The sequence below is a fragment of the Lissotriton vulgaris genome, chromosome 12 (assembly GCF_964263255.1).
Source record: "Lissotriton vulgaris chromosome 12, aLisVul1.2, whole genome shotgun sequence".
NCBI classification, from domain to species: Eukaryota; Metazoa; Chordata; class Amphibia; order Caudata; family Salamandridae; genus Lissotriton; species Lissotriton vulgaris.
Window position 1 is genome coordinate 765,552,964 of NC_141700.1, and position 17,116 is coordinate 765,570,079.

The 17,116-nt window shown below is 44.9% G+C and overlaps 1 protein-coding gene across 3 annotated transcripts in view; it reads right to left on the reverse strand.

The window, feature by feature from the left end:
* LOC147678631 (uncharacterized) overlaps positions 1 to 11,655 on the reverse strand; it is a 53,556-nt gene extending 41,901 nt beyond the window's left edge. For all 3 annotated transcript variants that reach the window (XR_015302482.1, XR_015302481.1, XM_086946081.1), the window contains exons 1-3: positions 11,556 to 11,655; positions 5,764 to 5,979; positions 4,992 to 5,167 (exon numbers count right to left, since the gene is read on the reverse strand). Coding sequence is in view for 1 of the 3 variants with exons in the window: in XM_086946081.1 (XP_086802207.1) it covers positions 4,992 to 5,167; positions 5,764 to 5,979; positions 11,556 to 11,655 (492 nt within the window). In the remaining 2 variants the exon portion in view is untranslated. The remainder of the gene's footprint in view (positions 1 to 4,991; positions 5,168 to 5,763; positions 5,980 to 11,555) is intronic.
* Between the last annotated feature and the right edge of the window lie 5,461 nt (positions 11,656 to 17,116).

The window sequence follows — 17,116 nt, forward strand, 5'->3', positions numbered from 1 at the left end:
CCAACAGCTCTTTCTGCAGTCTTTGTAATTGAACGTGCACACCGTTCTCTTGGCCCTAAACCACCTCTGGGTGGTACATCTAGGCCCATCATCGCGCAAATACTAAATTACTACGACATGGACCCAATTTTGAAAGGGGCTAGAGAACATTGCCCTATAACGCACCAAGGCAACCACATCTATTTTTCGGGACTTTACTCCCGGGGTCCAAGCTGCACATAAAGAGTTCTTACCTACAAAACACCTTCTTCAACGCGCCGAAATCCCCTTTGCAATGCTCTATCCGGCAAAGCTGAAGACATCCGACGACGGCCAAGCACACTTCTTCACAGACGCCAAATCTGCGCTTAAATTTGCCAAACATATTTGCCCAGGACGGTCCTCCCCCAAAACACCTCTAAATGCAGAGGCGAGGGATAGACTCAGTGATAACGATTGAGCTTGGGATCATTATCTCAGGACACATTCCGCAATGTATTATATTCCAATTCCACAGTTATTGAACTTCTCTGTCCTCTCATTGCTTATGTCCCACTATTAATACAATGATTGTTCTTGTTTGGAGCTCTTAAATTGACCTCCTGCGTTGAGAAGTACGCCTGGCCACCCTGCCTTAAGTGCAGGGCAGTTCGCCGGCAACCCATGCCCCCACAGGGGATCCCCCAGGGTTCACTTTGCCTTTTCTTGATTTGGGTATGTTTGGGCAGGGGAGAGGGGGGTGGGTGAGTAGTGGGCTCTCAACCAAGTTGGGGGTTAGAGCTGGAGGGGGGCGTTTGATTTTAAGCAAGTATAGCTAGCAGGTCACAGGCACTACTAGGTCACTCACACTAAGCTTTCACGAGCATTACGAGGCATTGCTTCCACTATCTTCAGCGACACATAAGCTTGGTAAGCTGCTCCATCATTCAGACTACTTAACATACCACGTACTACATGAGTGGTCACCTAGCCGCACTGCACATTACACTGTATGACTGAAGTATCAATCCTAACATGGAAAACACATGGGCTGAACAACCACAGAAAGGCACGACTCACGCTTATTCAATGAGACACAAAATAGACACCTGTTTCCTTCAGAACACACATCTCATGCAGGCTGCAGATCCCAAGCTGCATAATAGATACTGGGGGGGGGAAGATACATTCCGCCACATATTCCAGTTACACCCGAGGGATAGCAATATTGATTTGTTGAAATGTGGGCTGGACTACAATTGAATCCTGTGTCAACCCTTGCTGTCGTTATGTACTGTTTCAAGGCACGCTGCACAAGACTCCACTGACACTAGTGGCCGTCTATGGCCCTAATATTGATGACCCTGCCCTCTTTGAAACCATTTGGACCAAGATAACTGTTTGGCGATGGCACAATTATTTGGGGGGGAGATTTTAATGCAGTCATGCAAGATTCATTGAACCGCATAGGTACATCTAGGCAGCTGCACCCCAAAACTACTGAATTACTCAACACCATAGCATTGGACTATGGTCTGATAGAAATCTGGCGCCTATGGCACCCAGACTCCCGCCATGGTACATGTAGCTCTTCCTGCCACAATACCTGGTCCCGGCTGGTCACCCAGGACGTAGCCTCCTAGATTACTAGCATCAAACACACACCACACATACACTGTCCGATCACTCCCGATTCAGCTAAACTGGACCATACCACTATCCAAGCCGCGAGCCTTTAGCTGTTGCCTACCACCGCAAGCATTGAACGACACAGTATTCCATGAGCAGGTCCGAGAGGAACTCCAGCAATACTTTTCTACAAACCTCAAATCTGTTAATCCCCCCCTCCACAATCTGGGAAGCCTTTAATGCTGTTATACGGGGGTCTACATTTCCAAACAATCGGGGGTCTTAAAATCCATCCGCTCAACTCTGGAACGTATAGAGAAGGAAATACAACAGGCGGAAACGTTATAATTTCAAACAGGCCTAAAGTCGCACCTCACCATTATTTGTAGTAACATTTCGGAGTACGATGATGAGGCGGTCCACGAAACGAATTTCCTTGGCAGGATTGTCAAAGCCCACACATGCGGGGAGGGTGATCGCCCGGGTAAGCTCTGACATACATACTTAAACAGCACAGTGCCTCTGCTTATATTACCAAGCTCTTTGAGGAGAACTCCGGCTCTGCACGTGGACAGTCTGCCACCCAATCCAGAATGAAGAGATTTTACGAATCCTTATACACTGCGACCCAAACCCGCCCGCACGCGGAGTTGCAGTCCTATAGATTCTATCGAGCTGATCTGGTTGAGCAATGCCCACCGCTAAAATTTAGACGTGCCATTCACTAAAGAGGACGTTGTTCTGGCTATTAACAATCTACCTGGAGACAAAGCACCCCCTAACAGCCGCTTTCTACAAATCCTATACTACTGAACTGGCCCCCCATTCATTAGAAGCAACAAGAATCTCTTGAAATAGGCCACCTTCCCCCGACGATGCGCGAGGCTGTGATCGTGAAAATCCTTAAGCCAGATAAACCGGCAAACAAGTGCGAGTCCGATCGCCCACTCTCCCTTATTAACTTTGATGAGAAAATACTGGCCAAACTGATCGCAAACAGATTGCAGCCACTTTTGTGCATCATCGCCAGACCGGACCAATCTGGCTGTATTCCTGGAAGATCCACCTCCCACAACCAGGGACCTTTTGCTCTATACTCCATCAGTTAGACCCCAACCTACCAGCGCTTTCTGCGTTTTTAGACGCCACTAAAGCATTTGATTCCCTCAAGTGGCCGTACCTTTTACTATACTCCCTAGGATTGGCATGAACCCTAACGTTTTAAAACTCATCCACTTACTATATACCAACCGGACTGCCAGACTTGCGGTGAATGATTTACTGTCGGAGCCTTTTCCCGAGGTAGAGATGCCCCTTGTCCCCCTTATTATTCACAATAGCTATGGAGCCTCTCAGGCCAGGATACGCCAACACCACACGGTCTGGGGACTAGGCCTCACAGATAGGGGCTTGATCATATCAACATATGAAATTACCACTGCTTTACGCCCCATCCAAGCGCCAAGCCCACCATCCAAGTTTCCCTCTAATGCAGGATGCTGGCCCTATACAAATAGCCAGACGAAGGGGGTTATCCACTTTTGCTGACCTGTACCTGGTGGAAGAGTTCTTGCCTCGGCCACAAAACCTGGAAGATGTGTGAGCCCCTATCCTGGACCTCCGACTTTACCATCAACTCAGGGCTAACTGTAGACAAATACACAGTTTGTTTCCCACTGCATCTACACCCCTGCTCCAGTTGGAAAATATATTAGTGAATCCCACGCCCAAGAGCTTATAACCTGCATTTATACCATTACACAGCAGATGAGCCCGATCATGACACCCAACGTACTAGCGCAGTGGTCCTCGGATTTGGACCCACCACCCACAGACAAACATGGGCCTTTTGCTGTGCTCAACTCAAGGGCCTCACTCCAAATTATAAACTGCGGTTCATACATTTAAAATATTTACACAGACTATACCGTACGCCATTGCAGCTACAGAAAATGGGTTTGTGCCCGAACGCTGCATGCTGGCGTTGCGCAGATGCACAAGCCACCCTTTTACACCCATCATGGCACTGCGGCCCCATTTCATGTTCTTGGGACAGAGTGTTCGACATTATTCATGAAGTGACAGGCTTCCATCAGCCCACACCCCCCACACTGCAATTCTCAGCAGCGTCGCTGACGTCCCTCCAGGCGTGGGACGCCTGTCAGCCATGATGTTCCTCCTTGCCAAACATAGCATCGTAATAACTGGAGATCACCCCACACACCCACCATCAACATGTGGATAAAAGACGTGACCTTTTGCCAAGAGACGCTCGCAGCGGATTGGGATCTGATGCCCACTGTATCACGACCCAAAGACATCTGGACCCTGTTCATTACATGGGTTGCTGCATACACCGAAAGCAACAACCCACACGCCACAAACACCCACCGCCATAGACCCGCTGTGTAAATAGTAAACACATCACGAGATCATATCACTTTACTTTCTTCAGGTATTTATTTATTTATTTATTTTGAAAGTTTTATATAGCGCGAACAAGATCTTCGCAGATATCAGAGCGCTTTACATAGGAGAGGTGCGAAGTCATCGCTCTAATGGTTCAGTCCTGGCATGTCTGGGTGCTCGACCGATACACTACGACACATACGTGTAGGAAACATTGTGAACTCTTTCCCCCTAAGTACCCTAGCTCACATTCCCTCCGATTGAAAGTGCCTTCAAGGTGAAATGTTGTACTCACCTAGTTATACCGTGACTGCTGAATTTTGTCACGGTCATCTGTTTTGCATATACTCATCCAGTCTCTACATGTATCTCAGATATGACCAAATGTGACCTGTCTGTTGTTTTTTTGTTTGAAAATGATAATTAACTTTTTTTTTAAACAAAACAAAAAGCCAAACAATTGGGCCACTTCAGAATAGAAACGTAACAATATTGTCGCTATTTTGCCTAAAATTGAGACCACAGACCCCACTCCTTCCATAACAACCCTGGCTCTAGTAAGATTAGATTAAATCAAAAGACCGCTCAGCAAGAGTGAAAAACTTTAGGTGGCACCCTCTCATCGCTCTAAACACCAACTCTGGCTAACGTAATTACATTTGGGTGGCTTGGCCTAATTATTTTAAGTTAGAGGTAGCAGAATCAAGGATAGTTTGAGACCCAAAGACAGATGCTGCCACTTAAGTGGATACCATGATACTGCATATAGGAAGTACCACTCAAAAAATGACAATGACATCATCATCACCTGCACATATGCAAAAAGGAATCACTCTTAAAATTGCTTCTCTTGTGTAGGAACTCATTTCATTGGCACATCTATATTGTACAAGCAAATTAAAAGGTTTGTTTTAAAAACATAGTAAGCCTTAATACTGGGTGCCAAAGAACACGGTGGGCAAGGGAGAGAGAATACAAAGGGCTGTGGTACTCACCTGCATCTGCCAGGAAGGATGGCCTGGACCCCTGACAGCTATATCCTGCCCTTCAGACGCAGCTGCGACTGCTGGATGATAGCGTTCTGTGGTTTCGTGGGAGTGTGGGCTGAAAGCCTCAGAGCAAGACGACTGGCTCCCAGGACTGTCGGGATGTGAGGGTATAGTAAATCCTCCTGTAAGAGGAAAGAGACTATTAGCCATGTGTTGGAATTTAAGATTCAGTCACAACAAGAGGTCACTGAATGAAATAAGAAGGGGAAAGCAGAAACCGGGAAACAGTGGGGACAAGAAACCATGAAATAAGGGTTATAATGGTGGTCTAGGACTTGGGAAAAGAATGATGTAGAGATAAAAAGTAACATTGAGATTTTGAGTTTGAAGGAAGAGCAAATCACAATAACAAGAAAGCATTAGTAGATGATTGATGCCAAAGCTCAGATAGTCTCTAAAAGTGCCCACACCATTGCAAACTGCTCAATAACCCACAAGCTAATACCCGAAAATCTGCACTCTGTCTCATTAACAACGCCATGCATTATTTGTCATGTAGAAGTGGCGCGCCCACGGAACACTGTTAATGCCACTATCAGCTACACAACATTTACCTCTTGAACTATCTACGTCTAGTCTGCATCCTTCTTTTCTCGCTGTTCTCTCTGAATGCCTATTAGGTGTCTCTCTCACACCATTTGTCACTGTAGGAATCTTTCATATTACTCCTATACAGCACCAATATCTTGAATGAATTGCTGTGACATAATGTACTTACCCACAGGTGATCTCTGGTAAGGTGGTGGCTGTCCGAGGCCTGAGCCCCCGTTCTGCTCACAGGAACTAGTATGCGACTTGGGCACTGGGATTGTAGCAAACTTCTTCTGGGGTTTGAAGACCGGCGGAGTGGAGACGGAGATACAGGCACCTGCCTGCTCTCCTTGGCTGAGATGTTTAGGGGGCAGCCAGGTCGGCCCCGACATCTCTGGGGGACCTGGGGCACAGGAGAGAGCCAGAGAAAATGTTCAGAGTTCTGTAAAGTTTCACAGTCCTCTTTACAGGACTGGGAGACGCGTCCTGCTTCATGCACCTGCAAGTCAACTGAGAAAGCACAAGTTGTTCTTCCAAACAACTTCAGTACCTTGGGGCATACCACACCTTTAAAGAGGCGTGTGGAGGAGCGGAAACACTGCAGCAAAAACCAATTCGTACAAATACAGGGGATGAGACAGCTGCTGCCCATCTTCGATTTTCAAGGTAATGAAAATGGAAAACCAGAAGCACTATAATCGGAGACCAATGGGAGCACACCTCTTTAACATTTCTAGATAACCAATGAATAAAGTGCACATGCAATGAAAGTGCAAAACTCCTCAATGAACGATGCCCAGATCACGTGACATGACACACCCGGGCATTCCAGAAACAGAGCACGTTGTGATTAAGTTACCTGCAGAACCGACAAGAAGAACTGGAAGTAAGAGCAGCAAAGCGTGCCCCTGTTTGTAACAGAAAGTGGTGGACAGTCCTATGTCTCCACTGCTTCTTGCGGCCAGGGAAACAAAACCTATTCCCTATTGGCACATATTCTTAACCACCTGCCCATTCCACAAGTGGTTGTGCTGATGGAATGGGTCCAGCAGTCGTGCTCCCACTCTGCCAAGGTGAACGAGGCCAGTACCTCGCCCTCCTCTGCCAGCACCTGGGGGCTCTGGTTTAGCAGCTTCAGACTTGCCTACAAGATGTCTCAACGCTGACGGAGCTGCTGAAGAAATAGATAACAGTTATTGCTCAACTTCCCTTCCTGAGGCTCGACACTCATGCCTGTTTCCCAATCTCAAAAGAAAACTTTACCCTTTTTGTTTGCAATCACTGTAACCAGCCATCCATTCTAAACTATACTGTAGATAATAAACATTACCTCTATCAATCCCACTCCTTCATTGCAGTTGTTGATAATGAAAACATTCCTTGCTGTAAAGAAGCATGCGGTATGTCAACAATGGTGGAGAATGCTCCTGGCACGTTTAAAGGAATGTTCGATGGGCAGCTACCGGTACAAGCTGAGAGAGCCTCAAAACCTTACCTTACATGTGAATCAAAGCAAACACTGACAAGACATTCTCTTCACCTCAATTTCCATTTTGTTCACAGTGCCTGAAGCAGTTCCGTTCACAGTGTTCGAGGCCTGGAAGGATTTTTTGTTTCCTTTTTTGGAAGAAGATTGGCAGAGATCCCAGAGGCCTTTTTTTTTTTAATGTCCCTTGGATCACAAATAAGAAACGGCTGAAAGCTCTGTGGCCACTGTAGCCTCTTTCAATTATGCCAATTCAGAGCAAATAAAGCTTTATTATAGTCCTTCTGAAATCTGCTCCAATGCCAATACTTGTGCTAATACACACCAACACAGATGGTGTGGTTTTGTCTCTGCTTTCCAGCTTGATACTGGAATTACAGGAGCCCAGCATGTCACTGTGACAGCAGAAGATTAAGAGGTTTAAATACTGGTTCTGTGCCCTACTGCGTCCAAGACAAAAGAAAACCAAATGTCTTCATCCTCAAAAAGCAGTGTACTCGATCAGATCAAATGAATAGTAACCAGAGCAGGGGGTCTCAGACCTTTTTTGTGTAATAAGAGGTACGTATGTCCAATGAAAACCATACTGAGCTACTATTATTATTAATATTAATGCTGTTATAGTGACCAAGTCAGCCACGATTACATCAGTGCCAATCCCATGGAAGATTACCCGCAGTGATTACCTCAGAGCATAAGGCAAGGTTGCGGTAAGTAATGTGAAAATGGCTTTAACAATTTTGAATGAATCTACAAAGTTAATAATGTACTGCAGCCACAGCTGCAATACCCCTGGCACCAAGGCAACACATTAAATTAGGTCTCCCCAACGCCTCATGATTTATCACTCAAATATCAGCTTTAAATATATTTTGGAAATCCAGACATTTGTCTCCAAATGCCAGCTAAGCGTATGAGTTCTGCAAATACACACATTGTTGTCTCAAATACATGCTTTTCCATTTTGGATTACATATATTAATTCAGTCAAGCAAAGGTTTCTACTTTAGCAGGCTGACCTGCAGAGAAAAGATACTTACAGGTAGCTGTAAAGCTACCAGCAGCCAACAAGCTACTCGTTGGAGAAGCCAACATGACTTGGAGGCAAATAATTTTGTATTCTGGCAGTCTATTTCACATGGGCTATGGCTTCAAACATAAACATAACTCCAAACGTATAAGGATGTGTTTAACAACTTGTCCTTGCACATAAGACTCTGGGACCGCCAGGCAGGATAGCAACGCTTCACTGATAATTCCTGCCACTGCCTGGACACTCTAAAAAATGTATGGGTTCAAGTTCTGGCTGGTACTGAAAAATGTAAGCACTTTCTGCCACACGGTTCTAAATACAGAGCCCGACATCTACTGAAATCCGGGATTTAGGGACGTAGTCACTAAAGAGGAAAATTATAGGGACGCAATTCCATAAACCCTAATATTAACAGAGGGTGTATTTCCGAGTTTAAGGGCACAGTGAATACTTCATTTGTAAAACAAAAATGTCCTGGGGCCCAAATCCAAACTACAAATACTGGGGGTGCAGAATACCAAAGCTGCGTAGTCTTCATTCCGCCTCACAAATTTACCACCAGATACTCCCTGCTCGATATCTCACACTTGCTTCTTCTTTCGCATCTTTACTTGCTCCCGATGTCACTGCTTTTCCATCTTTCGCTTTCATTCTGTGTTTTTTGTGCTCTTGGTGAAAGTCAAATGAGAAAAAATAAGTGCTGGTGGCACCCACTGTTTCAAATTAAGCACTGGGCATAACAGGGAGACACTATAAAGTTAGGAGCTTATGGATTTTATTTATATGTTGCATCAATCTGAAAGCACTTAGACCAACACTGACATGATCATAAAGGACTAGAAGGGAAAGTCAGGGCTTCAGAAGCTGCCTGTCCAATAAATAAAACAAATGAGATCCGACAACATAAGGGCATGTTAAAAGGCCTGTGCGCTCAGAAGTGGCAGTATCACTGGAGTCTGAATGCAATATCCAGAAGGTTTTCTGAGTGGTCACTAACGTTCAATACTCTGGTGGCAAATCATTGGCAGTAAAAGTCATGTAGGCGCCTCCTTTCATGAAGATGAGTTTTATAAAGCACACTGTTACTCCATTCTGAGTGTCCCCGTGCTAGGATTGCATAGGCCACACGTGTCCCACAATACTCTTCAGTACTCACTAGAACTGTCTAAAAAGACAGGTTTTAATTTTTTCCCGAAACGTGACTCTGAGCATTCCAGTTTCAGATTGGGAGGTAGAGAATTCCAAAGCTTAGCGGTCAGGTTGCTGAAAGAACAACCACCCAGACATGATCCATTTATCTTGGGGACCACAGTCAATGCGGTCCCTGAGGAACTGAGACATCTGTTAGGATGGTAGAATTTAACCCCTTGCATGCTGGTGACGAACCCCAGCTGTCACGCTCCGTGGTGCTCGTGTGCTGATGAGGGCTGGGGTTCGTCACGGCCCCGCCCTGTTCATTTGTTTACCGCACAGCGGCGGAAACGGGCCAGCAGCAAAGGGGTTAATCAAGGAAAAGAGGTAATGGAGACCTTCTGATTCAAGATTTCATGGCAAATGCAGAGTGCCTTAAAAGAAACTTCTTGCTTGATTGGATGCCAATGGAGCTTGAAAAGAGCAGAGCGTGGTAGAATATCTGTGAATATTCAAGAGCATCCGTGCGGCAGCGTTTCGGACCCTTTTATCAGCTTACAGATTTCTAAGAAACGTAAATATTTCAACTTTAGAGTGATGGAATTGTATCTAGGTCAACAGTGAAATACTTCAGATACTGAGCTCTTTAGAGGGCGTACCCCACATTTGTAATGAAAACGAAGACTCAACTCATGTGCATATAACAGGTAAGTTTATTCTTCACCATCAGCTAAATTCCTGCCAGAGCTTTAATGTCATGAGGTCACAGCTTATGAATACTCCATGGGGGAGTGGTAAGGGAACTACTGTAATGCCCTGCTGCCTGAATCTCCTGCGACACTACTGGACAGACTCCAACGAGTTCAGTCGGCAGCAGCCAAACTGGCTCTTGGCTGGACCAGGAGATCCTCGGCCACCGCTGCACTGGCCGAGCTGCACTGGCTGCCTTTGAAGCAACGCATTGCCTTCAAGGCCCTCTGCCTGGTCTTTAAGGCACTACATGGTGCAGGACCCAGACCTCTCCAACGTCTGTTCTCTTGGTACACCCCCACCAGAACACTCAGGTCCACTACTGCCTGCCTTGTGAGAGTGCCCAGATGTAAGAAGGCCAGGATGGGGGGGAAGATCGTTCAGAGTAGCTGCAGCCAAGCTGTGGAACAGTCTGCCTGCCGATATTCGCCAAATCCCTTATCTCCTCCCCTTCAGGAAACGAATCAAAACATGGCTCTTTCCTCCACCCCTTTAAACCGGCCAGCTATAGTCCAACCCCCCCCCCCCCGGTCAATAAACCCCAGGAGTAGCTACCAGCGCCAGGATACCTGCCAGGTGACAGCCGCGCTCTATAAATATTTTAAATAAATAAATAAATAAAGACGGGATGGGGGTGTTAAAGAAGTGTATCAATAGTGTAAGACTCATGTAATATATGATTACTTCTCACAACATGGATATCCTTCTTCTTTATGCCTTTATGTTTCCTCTGCGTGTATTCTTTATTGAAAAAGAAAACCACCCAATACCGATCGTTTTCTGGTAACGCTTCCAGGATGTGGAGCGCTCTTCCTAGAGTCCTCAGATGCAACCCCTCCTTCTGCGGTTTCAAAAGGGACCTAAAACTCCATCTCCTTAACAAATTCTTTTCTGACCAACGTCAACTAACCTAGATTTCAACATCCGAGTTGACTCTTCCCTCTCTTGACATTCAAGGATAGTTGGTGACCGGACTGAGCTAACCACGATGCACTGTCTATTTATTTTTCATACTGTATTTCTTTTTTATCTTTGGTTCTGCTTCCTTACTGCCTGCCTACTATGTAATGCAATTTCCTTCTGTTTTTTTTTTAACAGTGTGTATATAAGGCGCTCTGATACCTACGGGTCAAGCTAGAGCTATATAAAACGTTGTAAATAAATAGATTTTGCAACAACTCACAAATAGTAGGGGAACAGAGGATGTAAAGCATGACAAACATCATTAATGTACAACAGTTTGCATCGGGAAACGGTTTGCCGATGAGCAGCCTTCCGTTATCATAATGCATTAGGATTTGAGACTTCACAGCCATCTGTTCAAGGGGCACCTGACCCCACAGTGTGCCTTGAGCTGAACCAAAGACGGGCGTGGCGGAGACGAACATTGAAGAGTCTATAAAAACACCCGGGGCAATGTACCCACTCCTTATTTTTCGTTTCTGCTGAGAAGACATTAAACAGGTAAGAATACTGAAAATCTCTCTGATTTCCTCGCCTTAAAAGCCCGCCTCCCCCGCCATTAAACTCGTGTGTTAGCCCCATCCACACCACCCCTTCGGTAGCTCCTCGGACTCACCCTCGGGGCTCCGGTTTACTCCTCTTTTCCTTCCGTTATGAACTTTCTCTCCTGCGGTAAAACTTGCCCCGGCCTTGGCCCGCCCACTGACGTCCCGCATTCCGGCCCAGGGCGTCAGGTGACCCTGAGACCCCGCCTACACTTCCGGGCCCGCGAGCCAGGTGGACAGGAAGTAACGGCTTCGGATGTGGCTCTAAGGCGGCCATCTTGGAAGTAGCAAGGAAGGCTTTTCGGAAGCAGAGGGGCAGCAGCAGCCCGCACTTGAACTGGTGTGTGATCGCTGGAGGGCGTCTTCGACTGAGGGTGGGCCCAACTCCCATGTGTTGTTATAAAAGATGAAGCCACTAAAGAATCAAGGAGAAAACGGTATAAGATTACGTGCCAAAAGCTTGCAAATACTCGTGTCAGAAAAAGAGTGTGCTCGTTCCAGCTTACCAGTGAAAACAATCCACAAGACAATCACAAAAGCTTGAAATAGGATATAACTGGATGCTCAGCTTCCCAGCAGGCACTGTGTTTCTTCAAAGCGCCAGTACACCTGTGCAATGCCCTCTAAGGCATTTTCTTTTATTGTATTTTTCATAATTCCTACCCCCTTGACCAATGCAGACATATCAACTCGCACATGCCACTGTGTGTCACATGATATTAGCATTCTTCAGACAGACACTCTGGGAAAAACTGACCCCACTTAATAACCTCAAGGTGAGTTAAACCCCTAAAGCACACATGCCAACATTTCAGAAGAGCAAAGAGGGAGATTCCAAAAAAAAATCGGGAGAATGGGGCCTTGAATCGGGTTACTGGCATGTATGGGCTTTGGAAGTGTGCTGCTGTAGGATCGGACATTTGAAACATAAATGCGCGTTTTTTTCTTACCTTTCAGAAGCATGGAGCATAATGGCAGGCAGAGAGGGTGATGCAAGTGTTGTGCACTGGCCTGGCAGGTTGCTGCCAGTGCATGCTCCCCCCGCCCCACCCCGTGTGACAGCCCGGGCTAAAACAGCTTTTTGTGCACACACACAGACCCCCCCAACCAATACTTCACAGGTCTTTAAAAGACCATTCCCTTGTTAATGACGCTTTGTTGGTTTTTCACCCCTTCTAGAACCTCTGCATGGCCACTCTGACTATTGCTGGAAGAATTGGCACTTTACACAATACCAAGCCCTGTCAGATGAAACCCCGAGGAATCGGGTTTTTGCTTGCAGTAATCGGGAGGCGGGAGACTAGCCTTGAAATCGGTAGTCTCACGCCTGAATCGGAAGGGTTGGCATGTCTGCCCTAAAGAGTAGATTGTCTGTTCATACGTGGTGACTCAGCACAGTACAGTTCTATTATCGATTATCCACCCTTCCTTGGACAGCAGTGGCGGCTGCTGCCTATCCTAAGTGGTAGGGCGGCCTCAGGGGGAGGGCAGGAGTTTGGAGGGGGGTGGGTTGAAATAATAGAAAAGAAAACTTACCTGCCGCTCCACTCCTGCTGACGGCCCCCTCGCTGCTCCTTGCCGTCGGGCTGGAAGGGGATGGACGCTCAGGGCACCGACTCCACACCCAATCCAGACCCTGCTCTCACATGAGAGCAGCAACAGGATTGGTCTGAGCGGCCTCTTTTGCCACTCGGGTGCATTGGAGCCTGTACCTTTTATCCAACCATGGTATGTAACACAGCCGGGTTGGAGAAACAAAAGTGGGCATGTGTGTTCAGCCGCCAAGCACTTATCCGCACTTATGAGTGCACTCTACTCCTCCTCCCTGACATGACCCGCCTGCCCCATAGTTATTGCGGGGCTCAGACAGACAGCATAAATAAAATGACAATAACTGTGTTATTTTCATTTTATTTATCGTTTGATGGCACGGGCTGTGGGGCGAAACACCTCCGCCATTACGGAGGTGCTGCCCCTGTTGGAGAGGGAAGGGAGCTTCTGAAGGTTTTAGTTTGAGTTTTTGGCCAGGGTAGTGGTAGCTCTTCAAACATAAAGCACCATATGTTTCCAATGCATGCCACTGAAATATTAAGCTGTGGCCTAAGCACCCTCCAGGCCACAGGACCTCCACAGTGGTAATTTTTTCACAGTTGGCAGGTTTGCCAGTGTGTACCAAACTTTGGGGAACTAAAGTCTGGTGGTAGGTTAACTATGAATGTTACAAATTTAATTAGTGCACATTTATCAAGTGGATAAACAGCTGCATAAGGAGTGCCAACTCATTTTTTCCACCTACTATTAAATGTGATTTCCCCAAGCAGATTTTTCTCCAAATGTAACTCCCAAACCACTGAACAAATATGTCTTTCATGCCTTTTTTAAGGGTTAGTAGAAATATATCTGACCGTTTTTGATACTTAAGGCAAAACATACGTGTCCAATGTGCGTGTCAATGTATATTTTTCAAAAAGTTAATTGGTGCCAGACTGTGCAGGCATGGACCATAGGACTATAGTGAGCATGAGCAACCCTCCATGCATGCACACAGGACACTCACAAGGCTTGTAATCACAATGTTCTCAAATATTGATGTGAAAGAAAAGGAGTTGCAAAGGGGTAAAAGCAGGACACAAGTTGGGAGTATGCGCATGTAGACTGCGTCTGCCGACTATTTTGACAGGGTGGATGCTGTCCGCCCTGTCGAGAAGTTGGGCCCCACTGAAATATGCTGAGCTCACATCTACACAGATACATGCGGTCTTGTCTCTGCTTTTCATGGCAGGCACTGGACTTACAGGAGCCTAACATGTCACTGTGATAGCTGAAGATAAAGAGGTTTAAATACTGGATCAGTGGCCTATTGATGCCAAGACAAAAGAAATAAAAATACTTCCACCCTCAAAAAACAGTGTACTTTATCAGATTATTTATAATTATTTATAGGTTTTATATAGCGCTAGCTAGACCCATAGGTATCAGAGCGCTTTACATAATTGTGAACATGACAATAATCAATTCGCTGAGCATATGATGCGAGACCTATTAGATTCAAATCCACACAAAATATATACAAAGTTATGCAATGAGGGTGGTTACCTTGTGTGGTCAGTTAGTACAGTATGAGTTAAGGGAGAGAAAGACATATTAGACAGAAGAGAAAAGCAAAACAACCGTCACAGACTGTTTCTAGTCTTAGAAAGAGAAAATATTAAACATAGTTCAATTTCAGATTAAATGAATAGTGACTAGAGCAGGGGTATGGATAAATTCAGCAGCACCTGCATGTTGTCTGCTTTCTTTCCAAGCAGCAATGTGCAGGTGGCAAGGGGGCTTTGTTATTTCAAATTCCATGAGGGCCTAAAACAAATGCTGAAATTAAGGGGCCATCAGGCCCCCTTTTGTTAGAGCACCCTGGCTGGGAGCAATCTGGAGCCTCACACCTAGATGCAAATGCAACAGAGGAGAAATAAAGGCACAGAGCTTGCTATTTCTCACAGGTACTTGAGAAGGACATGGTTTTGACAATGTTGAGTCCCTGTAAATAACATATGCATGCACTGTAAGAATGTCTGATGTGTTGGTTTGTCCCAATATTTATATAAATAACAATATAAATACCACTATTAAATCTCTACTTATCCCAATGCAGGGTGTCAGAGTGCTTTACATCACACATACACATTTTACATTGACAATAATTGATAAAACTGCGTAAATCAATGGACAGGATGTGTTACATAAGACTCTGAGAGTTACATGGTGTAGGAGTCACATGTGCTTCATAGCTTACTGTGCTATATCAGAAGGATTACATACACAGGCTATGTGCCCTCTATGGTTTGACAGGGTTTAGTCATAGACTAATGATGGGGTCTAGGCATGGGCATAGAGATACATATGTGTGCCCTCTGGGGATTGGTGTGATCTAGGCATGCATACAAAGATACATGTATATGAGGCAAGGTAAATCGTGGAAGGTCAGGGTGACCTCATACACATCCATTCAACAGGACATGGTGTCTGTTCTTTGTGGCCTAGTGCTCCTCACATGGACGCAGGAGACAGCACCTTCCGAACCAAGTAGTGAATGGGTCACAGAAACATGCACTGAATTTACTAATGATGATGTTGTGATGTGTTTATCAACTGTCTTGTTATATATTAACAAGACAGTTGGTGACTAGTTGCATAACCTATGTTTTATATTATATGTGTATTTTATACTATGGTATACTTTATTTTACATTAACTGAAGCAACAGTTTATAGTATTGAACATGCTACTGTAGTAGATATAAAATAGTAATAATTGTGATTACGGGCAACAGGATGTGCTTAAATTAAATGTTGCACTGCTTGACTGTCAATTGTAAACCAGACTCAACAAGCACTGGACTTCCTTTTTGCAGCGTGGTAAGTATCTGTGCCTCTGGAAAGATTGCTAAAAGCCACATTCCTATAGAACCAAATGTATAACTGTTTCTTTCAACAGGTTTACGTCCACAGATTTCATGCAAAAAACCTCCATCTGCTATAGTTCTTAAAATTCTGTATGAAAAATTGACCTTGAATGAAACATTTACTTACATATCCCCCACTATTCATTTTAAATACACATCTGCTTCCCTTCCACCTTCTTCATGCCTCTTCTGTATATAAACTATGCTAGTTGTCACACCTGTCTTAGGCTTCTTTTTTGGAACCCATAAAAACATCTATTCCAACAAGCATTTGTTTTTCACAATGCCCACTGTGATGACACGTAAGCCACTAATTAATCAAAAAAATCGAAGTAAATGCACAGAATAGTTTGCTTTAGTATGCAAGACTAACCACGATAACCAATGGACTGGCTACTAACACCAGGCTCACGAGTAGCATGCTACGCATCGTAAAGCTATTCAACACCTTATTAGGGGTAGCAAGCATTGAATACATGTAACATCAATTCAATTTATGAACTGCAAGTAACAAAAGTATCTATGTTCAAAAAGCAGTAACCCACTAACCTATCTACATAAAATAAAAAAATGTCATCTGCATGTTGTATGATGTGCTTAGGAGTAGACACATTAACACTCTATACTGCTGTGATTCAAAACTGGGACTAGACAAAACACAGATCTCTCCAGTAAATGTGTTAACCTCTAGATGTATTTTACCATTATTATTATATCCTGAGATTTACTGGTCATACAACGTTTTTTACAACTGGCGCCTTAACCCCATAAGATATTTTCAAATGCATACTTTGCAATCATTCGAGCAGAACAGATTTACTGTCACATTTCTCCTCATTTCCAATTTCTTTAAGGCAGAGTTTAAAAAAAGTAAATGTATCTGTTGAGGCCCAGATTTTACATTGGGGTGGTGTCTCCTTTTTGGCACATCCCGATGCAGAATCTCATTTTTTAAATCTCATAAATTGTACCCATTAAGACCTGCAAAACATATGTGAGGTCTTGTGATCTGATGCCACTTCTTGTGCTGTCACTTCCTGTGAGATCACAAGTTGTGATGTCACTTCCTATGATGCCACATGTGTTTGTCGTGCACCATGATGTTACGAGCTATTGTCACATTCCATGAAGTCACTTGCATACTGCTTAATCTGGTTAGTATCCCCACTTCTT